Below are 14,285 nucleotides of genomic sequence, written 5' to 3'. Positions count from 1 at the left end.
ATCATGTTTGGTTGACGTACACCCCTAATTCCTCTCTAAGGTCACATGACTGGTATGATGTACAGAAACGCTATTCTCGAACACGTGGTAGTAGGTTTCTCTACAACTGTGGGGGATGGCTTCACGCTGGTGGATAACGCTCGACCACATCGAACCAGAGTGGTTCAAGAGTTCCTTAATATGCATGGCATTCGACGCATGGTGTGGCCGGTGTATTCTCCAGACATGAACTGTGTGGAACATGCATGGGCACACCTGAAGCGAGCAATTGTCAGTCGCGAAAATCCTCCTGTGAACAAGGATTGTATCTAGTACAATAAAATGATCACAAACCCTGAATATGCAAAACTTTTTTTGAGCACTGTAGTAACTTTATTTTACTAAATGTCTTAAACTTTAGTAATTATTTAATTCTAACTCCATGGAACACCCACCCCCTCTATAAGAGAGAAATTCAGAAAGATCCAATTTATTTTGTGAAAATGTATAACTTCCCACCCCCATATCCAATTGAAAAATGTTACATAAATTGTCAGATTTTCAATTCATAACACCTTAAGTATATGTATTATATACTGTACATGAAGTGTGAAACACTCACCATTGACCAGGAGGAACATTTCCAATGTACAACTTCCCATTCCCTTGTGTGTTATTCTGGCCATTCACTGATAATGGGTTTGGACACACACATTTGCATCTAACATCATCATACTGGGCCTGGAGACAAAAATATTAAAGATAAACAGATAACATTATCAAGCAGGAATAAGTGTCTCATAACATTATTGTTGTTGATTTAACATTTCTTAACTTACTAATACATTAACCATTACCTAGTAATATAACAAAATAAGAAAAATATGTGAGAGATAACTTGAGAAAGGATAAGTAAGCCACACAGCTTGAACCAGCAACATCCCAAATATGAGACTACCACCAATACAAATGCTGAGATGAAACCACTATTACAGTTCATTCCAGTGGTTTCTATGTGATGTCAATGAAGTTTAAAAAAATTACTTAAATATTTAGAGTGCATTATCATATATATCATTTGCATAAATATTCCAGCAAAGTTTTTCAAGAGCAAAATATACACTATTATATAAACTCAATTATTAATACAGGGTGTCCATAAAGTCTCTTTACAACTTCAAGCTTTTATTCCAAACACACATGAAGAGATAATTAAATGAAATTTGTCACATATTAGCAGTATATATTGAAGGTTTTTTTTCATAACTTAATAAACCTCAATATGGGCACCATTGGTTGCACGAGGAACGTCAAAGCAAAAATCGATTTCGCGCCATGTCCGCTCTAACATAGCCTCATCAATGGTCACACTGTGACACTGGGGTCACATTATTTGAGGATTATCTGTTAATGTGATATTTTGATAAATCTGTGTGTGTGTGTGTGTGTGTGCTTCAGAAGTGAAAATAAATGCCGAAGGAGAGAAATAACAGCACATTACTCCAGTAGTGGCTAGAAGGTAACGATGCATTTACCACTGCCGGCGGAGTTATTTATTGCCAAGTATGCTCTAAACATGTAATACATTTCAGGTACTTAGAATCGTTTTATGGCAGCTTAAATGGAAATTTGCTGAAATGCAAATTTACCATGTTCAAACAGAGCTTTCATTTTTGGTAAAAGAAAACATTTGTTGCCTGCGTAGGCCTGGACACTGTGATTTTTATAAACTTATGTTAATTTTTGTGGACAATGCTGCTGTATAACCTAGTGAAGAATCATTCTGCTAAGTACAAAATAACAATACAGTAGAAACTAAGGAAATGATGGTCAGATGATGAAAATGAGCCATGGGCGTCGCCAGAAATTTTCTTAAGGGGGTCGAATCCAATAAGTCGAGGACACCCCCTCCCCTCAAAAATATTCTGATACAGACCAGTGGCATATGCAGAAGTTTGTCAAAGACTGGTTCATTTTTAAAATTATGGCATTATCGGTATTTTAAATCATGTTATTATTATTATTATTATTATTACAGCAGTAGGAGTTTTAGTTTAGTTTATTTTACCATCCAATAAGTTTTTATATGAATAATATAGATTACATAATAGTTACTTCTAACATTAGTAGCAGTGGGAGTAGCAGCAGCAAACACAGTAGTACAAGAAGCTTCAAAACGTGTGAAAGTTACAAATTAACAGAGTTTCAGTGTTGAAAATTATATAGTTGCAAAAAAGCTGACTTTTTGAATGGATAGTTTTTTCCGATAAAAACCCGGCTTTTTGGCTTTTTACCAATTACAGCTAACCTATTTCACTTGAAGTTACTGTTATGAGTTTACAGGTTTGTAGTGACATATTTTACAACTAGCTAAAAGAAATTGACATGATGTAGCAGCCAAGAGACATATATTGGCCAATCCCAAAACACATATTCCATAATGGTTCAGGTAGCTTACCAAAGGGGAAGGAGGGAGGGCTTGCAGGACCACCACCTTTATTTTTTAGATTTTTCAACAGTTTGAAAATAAAATTACATTGTTTCCTAGGGTGTTCCCAATATTTCTTTATTACTTTTGATCATAAAAACAAATGTAATGTAATTAGGAGGCAAAATGCACTTGGTGCACATATCAGGTGCCATCTTTGAATGTGTCTCATTTGAGACACTCATGCCAGTGACAGTGTACAATTGGTTGGTAATGATGGTAATTATTGTAATTAATATATTTAATAAACAACCGCACTTCTGCAAACTATAAAGCATTAATAAAAAATATTCTGGATTTTGTGAGTTTTAGTGAATGATAAAATATATGTGAGACACTCATGCAATATTGGTTATTATTTTTTATTAATTATAGTAATATTTGTATTATAATTAATAAATAACTGCACATATATAATCAGGAAAGGAAGCAGTGATTCAATAATAAAATGTTTTCTTGAATTTTAGTGATAAAAAAAAGTGTGGACCTATGAGCGGCCCCCTGGTATGTAAGTTTCCCATATGGCAGGGGTAAGCTAGGGTTAGAACTAAAAAAGTAGTCTTCATGAGCACATCCGACCATGAAATGGACTTAAAACAGCTTTTACATGTTTGGGTCTCAATATAAATGTTTGTCATAAAATATGAAACAAATGTTAATATCAAAATATTCGATTTTTCAGTACAATTAAAAATCTTTACTGTTCACAACACTATGCACTATATATCCTGTTTAACAGAGCTTTGAGATGGAAGCGACACGTGGCTCTTGGAAACCAACCCTTAGAAGTACATGCAACCTTTCGAACTGAAGCAACATAAGCTGCAAGTGTCGCTTGTCACTTGGCATGTATCGTTTTCTCAGGGAACTTTCAGACCGAAACAACAAGTAACATGTGTCACTTGGAAGCAGACCCTCAGTAATCCATTCAACCTTTTGAATTGAAGAACGACAACAAGCTAAACATGTCACTTACATGTTGCTCGGACTATACTGTTTTCTCAGTGGCGTGAATCGTGCCGCTTCAGTCTGTTATTCTTGCATGCAAGGTGAATGTTTTGCTATATACTGAAGAAGACTGTGTCACTTGTCATCTGTGACTTCAGTCTGAAAGCTTCTTCACTGGTACGCATCATGTAACCTCGGTCTTGTTTGTGCATGCATGGTGGATGTTTGCTTAGACTGAAGGGGCCCTTGTCTCTTCAATGTGACACCCTCCACTGTCATGTGTTGCTTCGTTCTGAATGTTCTCTATACTCAGCAAGATTGTTAGCTACTTCTACAGAGATTAAGATCTAATTTAGCCTGTAAATCACAAGAGAACAAATTGCAAGTACTGTTGATGGAAAAGGGCCGGCTTTTTGATAGAAGGTTCCTTTTATAATCGTGAATGACCCCCTGGAGTGGAATAAATTAAAGCTGTTGCCTTGTAATAAGAACAGCTCTGAGGTTGAATCCTCTGTGGAGGCAGAGTGCTTCGGATCTCATTTCAAACTTTGGGTTCAGTCCACATATCTTTACTAGATTATTTTTCGCCATATGCGCCATCTTATTTGCTTCTACTTCAGTTTTAGTGCCAGTGTTTTTCAACCGCTGGGTCGCAAACGGTCCGTTGCACCCAGGGGTTGACGACCAATTTTTTTAATCTAATTTTATATTTGACAGCAAGTCTATACATAATTGAACTATGATTATGCCACACTTGATATATTAATATTAATTAAGGTTGCATATTAATTTTCATATAAACTTTAAAGATCAGAAATGTATTTATGAGTGAAATTGTTGGGATCCGGGCATCGACATGTACAAGGTAACCAAAAAAGTTCTTGCCGTTTTTGACGTCCCATTAATCATGCGCTCACAGAGAGGAAATGAAATTACCCACGTGCCTGCCAAACGATCGGGAGTTAGTCTGACCATCGACTTTCAGTAATACAGGCACGTTGTGCACACACAGCAGTCATAGCTCGTCCAGTGTCGAAGAGAAATGGAGGTATCGAAGCAGCTTGTTCACGTGTGTTTGTTGTATGACTTTAAAGTGGGCCTGTCAGCTGCAGCATCAAGTCGCCGCATATGCCAGGCATTTGGGGAGGATGCCGTGAACGAATGCACTGCCAGGCATTGGTTCCAGAAATTTCGTTCGGGAGATGTGAGCCTTTCGGATGAACCTCGCAGTGGACGACCACATGTGTTGGATGACGAGGCGCTGAAAGCAGCCATCGAGGAGGACAGTGGTCTGACGTGTGATGAACTTGCAGAAAGGTTCCATGTTTCCGCTGAAATAGTCAGACTACACCTGCATGCGATAGGGAAGTCATACAAGTTAAGCAAGTGGGTACCCCACACATTGTCGGCAGCCAACAAGGAACAATGAGTGACAGTCTGTTTGTCCTTGCTCACTCGGCATCTGAACACACCCATATTTGATAGCTTGCTCACTGGTGATGAAAAGTGGGTCCTCTATGACACTCCCAAGCGTACCAGACATTGGCTGTCGCCACGTGACCCAATTTCACTCCTCAACACCACTTCTGCACCCACGAAAGGTTATGCTCTCTGTATGGTGGAATAGTCGGCAAGTGGTGGATTACGAGCACCTTCCACCTGGTCAGACCCATGGTGTAAAGACTAAAGAGGTGGATGCAAGCCGATCCTGAAAACTCTCCCTTCCGGCGCATGACGTCATCATCGTTGCAGAAGAGGACTGAAAGGAGTCCGTTCGCTTTACAGTGAAGCGTTCTTCGTGAGACAAATTTCAACTACAGACTCAATATAACTTCAAAACACGCGGAATAACCATAACCATAGTGTACTGAGCCAGGCACGTATCCAAGGAGAGGTCTTAGTGGGCTCGAGCCCCCCCCCCCCCCGAAAGTTTTCGGTTTACACTAGATAAAATGAGGTTTTTGGTTTCTTGTGGTGTGAAATAAGATAATGTGACGATAATTTAAGGAGAGAAATAATTATCGAGGCAATACGGAGAATGTTCTGTATCCTTGTTATTGTTAATAGTGCGTATCCAAGGTGGAAATCAAGGGGCTCAAGCCCCCCCCCATAGGATTGTTTTCTGTTTATACTACATAAAATTAGGATTTAGGCTTCTTGAATAATGTGATGATAATTTGAGAGAAATAATTATCGAGAAAAGACGGAGAATGTTCTATAACACTGTTATTGTTACTAGCGCGTATCCAAGGTGGGGGTCAGGTGGCTCGACCGCCCCCCCCAGGAAATGTTTCAGTTTACACTAGATAAAATTAGGTAATTGTCTTCTTGAATAATAGACCTATGATGATAATTTAAGGAGAAATTATTGTCGAGGCAAGACGAAGAATGTTCTATAACCCTCTTATTATTAATAGCGCGTATCCAAGGTGGGAATCAGGTGGCTCGAGCCCCCTCCCAAGGAAAGGAAATATTTTAGTTTACACTAGATATAAGTAGGTTCTTGTCTTCTTGAATAATGTGATGATAATTTAAAGAGATACAATTATCGAGGCAAGACGAAGATTGTTCTATAACCCTGTTATTGTTAATAGCGCGTATCCAAGGTGGGAATCAGGGGGCTCGAGCCTCCCCCCCCCACACACACACCTTTAGGAAATATTTCTGTTTACATTAGATAAAACTAGGATTTTTGGTTTTTGAATAATGTGACGATAATTTAAGGAGAGAAATACTTATCAAGGCAAGACGGAGAATGTTCTATAACCCTGTTGTTGATAATATTGCACGTAAACTTTTCTTGAGCTTTCAGTATTGTCGCAGCAAACTTGAGCACTATGTAGAGACTTGTCAGCATTTGAAAGCTGCACAGCAAAGGTATCGCCACACGTAGAGCGATTCGTTGTAATTTTTAATCTCTGGAAGGCGCGAGAGGGAATGTTCTTCAATAAGTGGAGTCGAACTACTGGCAATATTTATAAATCATTTATCTGCTCAACGTTCTAGAATATACTGAGGATATAAATGCGCGTTAATTAGAACCATTCCTAAATAGAACTTCTTTGACCGAACCTTGGATCCAAGAGAAAAATGGCGTTGTCTCTGACATCATTTCCTTTTAAGCGTTCAATTCAAGGACTTGTTCATGATTCATTTGATCGTGTTAAAGGTGCATTACTTCAGTCTGTAATACGAAATTATAAAACTTTCTGGTGAGTTGTTTTTAAAAATGTGTCCGAGATAAAGAGTGTCGTGCCAACGATTTTCGGCAGGGAGAGGGGTTACGCATACTATTTTTGGTGGTCAGTCCTCATTTTGCCATATTTTCCTGTTTTTGACGTTCTTTTTTTTAAGGACTGTGTCAAATGGGGGTAATGACCTCACCAACCCTCCCTTGGGCACGTCACTGGAGATACCTAAATGAGTAAGCATTTGATCATATTGGGAGAAGAAACATTAGATGTGTTGGGAACGGAAGGGTTTTCACTGTGCAATAATTGTTTCGCGATCCAGCTGTATTCTATAGAAGACTTCCTTCCACGGGGGAGGGGGGAAGGCTGCCGGAGCGTGGTACGGATTACATCACCTCCTAAATGGCCGAGATCTAGAATGTGTTGGTCCCTACACCTAAAACCTATAAAATGTGCCTTCATGGTACGGTACTATATGCACGGGGAACTTAGAAATAAATTTGAGGCACGAAAGAGCATATAACACAGACTGCATTAATAACCCTATATATACACATATGTATAGTACGTATAATACATATACGTAAATATACATACACCTAAGACTTCATATATACGTGAGTCGCTTCGGTGACTGAGGGCGCCGGGTTCTTGACTCGCGATATTGCCACGGAAGTTACCGGGTTCGAATCCTGAACTGGGTAAGAGTATTTGTGTTGAGCAGCCCAAGTAGGCAGAAAAGCAACGTAAAATGTGATACGTGAAAGCACACAATACATGCACATATATATTATATGTATATGTATGTGTGTGTGTGTGTGTGTGTGTGTGTGTGTGTCTATATGTCTATATATATATATATATATATATATAAAGAGAGGGATATATAAAATTGTTTATTTTGTTCTTCCGCCTGTAAGCGAATACCCATTCGTAACAAAATTCTTCTTTTTTAACAGGAAACCCAAAATACTTGATATTCGTTCCTTTTGTCTTTTTGTAATGATTGCTACAGCCGTAAAAGGCACAGTTAGGCATATTTTCTTTCGCAATGCACTTAGATTCTTCTCACTAGAAGTGAAACGAAGACAACAAAAAAGAAACACCAGTTCAATGGTCTACAGAAAAGAACAAACCCGGAAACTCCACTTGTTACCCTCTGAAAAGCACCCCCTCTCCTGGCTGTGGCCACTATGTTGACGTCAGAGCTGTGACGTATGGCTGAGAGCCATGCGCGTGCATCCACCTGTTTGTCATTCCACCATGGGTCAGACCATCACTGCTGACCTCTACTCTCACCAGTTGCAAAGGGTGCACCTTACATTGCGGCAGAAAGAGCCGGCATTGGTGAATCGCAAGGGTGTGCTGTTCCTGCCAAGCCACATGTGGCAAAGAGGACCCGGGAGACCTTTCAGCAACTTGGCTGGGAGACATTGTGCCATCCACCATATTCACCGAACCTTGAGCCAACAGATTACCACCTGTTTCATTCCCTCGACAACCACCTCCGTGGAAGATTCTTCGCAAATGTGGGAGACCTGCGGAACGCACTCACGGACTTCTTTGCATCCAAGCCCGCAGAGTTTTATCACCAGGGCATTGTGCAGCTGCAGGAACGTTGGCAATAGGTGTTGGATGCTGATGGAGATTACTTCGAAACCTAAAGGTACGTACCGTGCACTGTATTGCTCTTTGTTTATCACTGCTCTCGATCGGCAAAAACTTTTTTGGTTACCTTGTAAGAAATAAATTTACTGGGCTGTGGTCTGCCAAAGGTTGAGAACCACTGCAACAAGCAGCCAAAATACATCACTAGTTGCTCCATCACTAGGTTTAGCCGCCATTTAACCAAATTATACATGTTGTACTGGAAAGCCAGAATACAAATATATATTTTACTGAACACAAAATTTAATGTAAAGAGATGTGATACTAGTTTTCAAAAGGTAGAGCCGTATTTCCTTCATGTACATGTTCAAATAACAAAATTCAAACATTGAAAATCATATTATATCATTAGGTTCTATTAAAAACACATACAAAACTACTGTAGTTATGTGAATCTGTTTATACTACATAGATATATTTAATAAGCCTACCAAAATATGAAAAAGTTCAGAAAAAACTGCCCATTCAAAAAAGCCAGCTTTCTTGAAAACACTGTTTATGTCTAGCTACGAACTTCATATTGTAAATTGTATTTTATATTTAGAAATGAGTGTCTATTTTACAGTAGGGAGATAAACGAAAACCACGGAAAAGGAAAAATACTGTATTTTCATTGATTTGAGACACTTTTGTGAAAAAAGCCACGGAAAAAAATCAGTTTTTTTCCCAAAAAAGCCATTTTTCTCTGACCTCTTCCAACTCTAGAAAATTATGAAAGTTTCATACCAAATTCAATATCTCATGAGCATTTTGAAAGAATGGCGCAAAATGAGATGAAATAAAGTGCTTCGTTTATAAATTGCCATAAATTGAAAAAAAAGTAGATGGAAATTTCCAGGGGGGGTCAACCGATTTGTTGATTTGTCGATGGATTGCAGCAAAATATTCTAACAATATATTGGTGAGGATTAAACATGATTACTGGGTGATTTTCTTCACGAAAGTAGTAGTGATTTAAAGTGCTAATTTTACTATTAAGTAGAGCTGGAAGTGGTCGGAAAGGAACCAGAGTTTTTTTTTCCGCGGCTTTTTTTGGTTGGGCTTTTTACGATTTTTTTCACAAAAATGTCTCAAATCAATGAAAATACAGGAGTTGCCAGTATTTTTCCTGTTCCATGGTTTTCGTTTATCTCCTTACCGTAAAACAGACACTCATTTCTAAATATAAAATACAATTTAAAATATGAAATTCATAGCTAGACATAAACAGTGTTTTAAAAAAAGCTGGCTTTTTTGAATGGTCGGTTCTTTCCTAGTGTTATCTTCATATTTCAGTAGGCTTATTAAATATGTCTATGTAGTATAAACATATTCACATAACTAGAGTAATTTTGTATGTGTTTTAAATAGAACCTAATAGTATGATCTGATTTTCAATGTTACAATTTGTTATACGAACACGTATATGAAGCAAAAAAAAAAACAAAAAAAACTGCTCTACCTTTTGAAAATCTAATATCTTTTACATTACATTTTGTGTTCAGTAAAATATATTTGTATTCTGACTTTCAAGTACATCATGCATAATTTGGTTAATGGCCGCTAAACATGGTCACAGAGCATCTAGTGATGTATTTTGGCTGCTTGTTGCAGTGCTTCTCTACCTTTGTGAGACCACAGTCGAGTAAATTTATTTCTTACAAGTCGATGCCCTGATCCCAACAATGTCACTCATACATTCATTTCTGATCTTTAAAGATTATGTTGAAATTAATATGCATCCTTACTTAATATTAATATATCAACTATGACATAATCATAGTTAAATTATATTTAGACTTGCTGACAAATATAACATTATATTTAAATTTGTCGTCAACCTCTGGGTCAAACTGACCTCTTGCAGCCCTGCGGTTGAAAAACATTGGCACTAATACTGAAGCAGAAGCAAATAAGACTGGCCGCAAATGGCCAAAAAAATCTATTAATGAAATCTGGACTGGACCTACAGTTTGAAATGAGATTTAAAGCACTCTGTCTCTACTGAGAATTGAACCTCAGACCCCTTACTATTACAAAGTAACAGCATTACTTTATTCCACTCCAAATGCCCATTCATGATTATAAAAGGAACCTTTTATCAAAAAGCCGGCAACAGTACTTACGATTTGTTCTCTGTGATTTACAGGCTAAATTAAATCTTAATCTCTGATGAAGTAGCTAACAATCTTGTAAAGTATAGAGAACATTCAGACTGAAGCAACACATGACAGCGGGGGTGTCACATTGAAGTGACAACTGACATGGACCCTTCAGTTTGTAAGCAAGCATCCACCATGCATGCACAAACAAGACTGAGGCAACATAATGCACACCATTGAAGGAGTTTTGAGACTGAAGTTACAGATGACAAGCGGCACAGTCTCCTTCAGTATAAAGCAAAACAATCACATTGCATGTAAGAACAACAGACCTAAGCTGCACATCGAGAAGACAGTATAGTCCGAGCAAGATGCAAGTGACATGTTTAGCTTTTTGTTGCTCTGCTGTTCAAAAGGTCTGCTTCCAAGCAACACATGTCACTTGTTGCTTTGGTCTGAAAGTTTCCTGAGAAAACAGTACAGGCCAAGTGACAAGCAACACTTGTAGTTTATGTTGGGTTCAAAAGGTTACACTTACTTCTAAGGGTTGGTTTACAAGAGGCATGTGTCGCTTCCATATCAAAGCTCCATTACACAGGATATATCCACACATTCACGTAAGGAAAACATCTGCATATATGTTTGATTTGATTTGATTTTGATTTTAAAATTTTGGGTGCGTCAGCACTAAGGCTACTTTGCACCCGTCACACTATACGGGGTCCAGCCCCTTACCGTTTCACATAACAACTCTAACGTTGCTTAATTAAAATCATAAAATATTAAAATGTTCTGACTTTCGTTAAAAGCCGAGGCTGCAAAGAACACTCAGCACAAATAAGGACAAAACACAGGACAACACAAACAAAATTATACTGGCCATGGGGCCAGTCGCCAGAGCCTCGTTAGTATTCAGTCCAGGGTGTAGTGACGTGGAACTGCATATATGTTGTGAACAGTATAGATTGTTAATTGTCCCGAAACATCGAATATTTTGATATTAACATTTGTTTCATATTTTATGACATCAACATTTAAATTAAGACACATTCATGTAAAAGCTTGCTTTAAGTCCATTTCATGGACAGATGTGCTCATCAGGGCTACACGTTTAGTTTTAACCCAAGCTTACTTGTGCCATACAAGAAACTTACATTTCGGAGGCGGCTCACAAGCCCACAGTTTTTTTTATCACTAAAATTCAAGAAACCATTTAATTATTGAATCACTGCTTCGTTTGCTGATCATACGAGGTGTGGCTAGAAAGAAACCGGATTGTTGCTACAAAATCTTTTATTGGTTATTTTGTACAAAATGAACATTAACCCCTTCAAAGTACTCCCCTGCACTATCGATACACCTATCCATACGAATCTTCCATTGCTGGTGGGTCATTCCATGTCAATTCATCCAGGCTATGTCACCCACCATCCCCGATTTTGATGAAATTCGGTATACTTATACAACTTTTGATGCTGATTACAAACATGATAACCTTTTCGACATTGGTCAAGGGGTTTAGAAGTTACGCGCTTTTCAAAATTTCCGTGTACGCCACTTCCGGCTCCACTTTGAATGACATGCATTAGGTTATAAATGATCGTATCTTCCCTCAGGGTTGACGCAGAACCTTCAAGTTTGTTTTCTTTTGTTGAGAATGGTGTAAGCTTTCATTTAAAAAAAGGGTTTCAGATGAGTGTATCAATAATCATGTATTTTTATGTATAGTTTTATGAATTTTTTTAGAAAGAAAAGTGAGTAACTTCAAGAGCGAATTTCGTGCAATGCCCCTGCTTCAATTTCTCTCCAATTTTATATATAGGTAGTTCAGAGTGTGTACTAATGCCTGATGGAAAAATTTGGATGTGCGGTTCAGAAACAGGGTGATAAAAAAATCACTTGCATCAAATGACATTAGAAGTTAATCTTATTAAAAATGCTTATGTATTTAGCAGAAAGCGTGAACTACAATATGTTTTAAGTTATAATAATAAATATTTCTATTCACCATGTGTGAAGGTAAGCATATGCGTAACCTGGCGGGACAGAGGGAACCATTTGCCCTCTACAAAATTTATAGACGAATTAAAATTTACAAGTTAAATATACGTAGCCTATTTTGTGAACCTCCTGGCCCTTGAGGATCAAACAAATAATCAGTAATAAAATGTATTTAGCAAAAAATCATCGACACTATTTTTATGGGATTGAACACTTTGTGATTCTCTCAACCAAAGATAGTTCCCAATTTATGCCCATGAAGGTAGTACCTAATAATATTGTACTCTATTCATTGCCAAAATTTCATGTACTATAAATTGTGCCGTTCACATTTTAGATGGTTATTTTGAACATTTCGAATACACTAGAGTATTTGACTTCACTAATTACATATGTCCTTCAATTTGTGCTGTTAATGTACACTGGACACACAATACTGTGTGGTCAATAGTAGGAAGGTGATGGACCAAGTAGATTCAATAATTTTATTGCTGCATCTTTTTTCACGTGGATTTCTGAAACAATTCTATAAACAAGTTTGAGTCACACACGGATGCTACTACATGAGTGTTTAGAGTTGAAATTCGGAAATTCATTTCTTCACAACTGTCAAACCATACAGTTATGCAAAACATATTTCATCAGCACCTACTAAATTTGCACCAACTGTTAAACAACTAGTGTTTTGAAGCAACTAGTTACAAGTAATAGTTACTTTTTATTTAGAAATTCTAACTGCTACTAGCTACTTTTAGAAGTAAATAACTGCAACATTTAATTAATTAAAATCATTCAATCAAAGCTGACTCTGTGTTCCATTATTTATTTGCAGTAATAATGCAAATATTTGAAGACACATTATGTAGGCCTACCTGAAACATACACGTAAGTAAAGCACGCAAGTCTTCATGATCATTGATTGTGTGTAATTCTTACACAAATTAATTATCAATAACTGTAAGTTACTTTTACAGTAACTGTAAAGTAACTTAGTTACTTTCAAAGTACCAGTAACTGTAACAGAGTTACATTTTAAGTTACTTGTAAAAAGTAACTTACCGAACACTGTAAATAACCTGTAATTAATACATTGACAGACTGAAATTTCACCTTACGTGATTAATAATAAATTTATGTATTAAATACTATCTCTATGGAATTGGTACATCATTGCCGCACTTGTTACATGGTACTGTAGAAGTATATACAAGTCTTTTAACTGTTCCAACCACCCCATCAAAAGGAGATTTTCTGTGGTGTGTAGCAAAAAAACTCCATTTAAAAAAACTTCAATCAGCACAAATGTGTATTATTAATTCTTACTTCATATTATGTATCCTCGTAAAGAGTAGCCAAAAAAGAACTTGCATATTGAGATAAAATGCATAAAAAGAATGTTCTCGAAGATAAATTTGCTAAATTTTGGTATACTACTAATGATGACTAAATTTCATAAAAATGAAGACAGTTGAAACTAACTTAGATACAGTGGAACTTCGATTTTACGATATTCAGGGGAACAAGCTGAAGAAATTAAAATGCGTTGAAATATAAAACCGAGGAAAATTTGTTAGCAATGTAGGGACCACCAAGTTTGAATGTAAAATGCATAAAAATGTAAAATCAAGAAACTTAAAATCGGGGTTCCACTGTATTTATTATTTGTAAATTTTAATTAATCAATAAGTTTGGGAGGTGGCAAGCGCTTCCCTTTGCCCCGCCAGGTTACGCATATGCTTACCTTCACACATGGTGAATAGAAATATTTATTATTATAACTTAAAACATATTGTAGTTCACGCTTTCTGCTAAATACATAAGCATTTTTAATAAGATTAACTTCTAATGTTATTTGATGCAAGTGATTTTTTTATCACCCTGTTTCTGAACCGCACATCCAAATTTTTCCATCAGGCATTAGTACACACT

General features: G+C 37.1%; 1 protein-coding gene across 2 annotated transcripts in view; it reads right to left on the bottom strand.

The window, feature by feature from the left end:
- Nucleotides 1–14,285, bottom strand: part of LOC145983051 (uncharacterized protein CG1161-like) — a 50,280-nt gene that overhangs the window by 21,607 nt on the left and 14,388 nt on the right. For both annotated transcript variants that reach the window (XM_083116331.1, XM_083116332.1), the window contains exon 2: nt 602–720. In XM_083116331.1, coding sequence (XP_082972457.1) covers nt 602–720 — 119 coding nt within the window. The remainder of the gene's footprint in view (nt 1–601; nt 721–14,285) is intronic.

The sequence above is a fragment of the Lepisma saccharinum genome, unplaced genomic scaffold (assembly GCF_977018435.1).
Source record: "Lepisma saccharinum unplaced genomic scaffold, izLepSacc3.1 HAP1_SCAFFOLD_592, whole genome shotgun sequence".
Classification (NCBI taxonomy): Eukaryota; Metazoa; Arthropoda; class Insecta; order Zygentoma; family Lepismatidae; genus Lepisma; species Lepisma saccharinum.
This window is presented reverse-complemented; position numbering and strand designations above follow the sequence as displayed.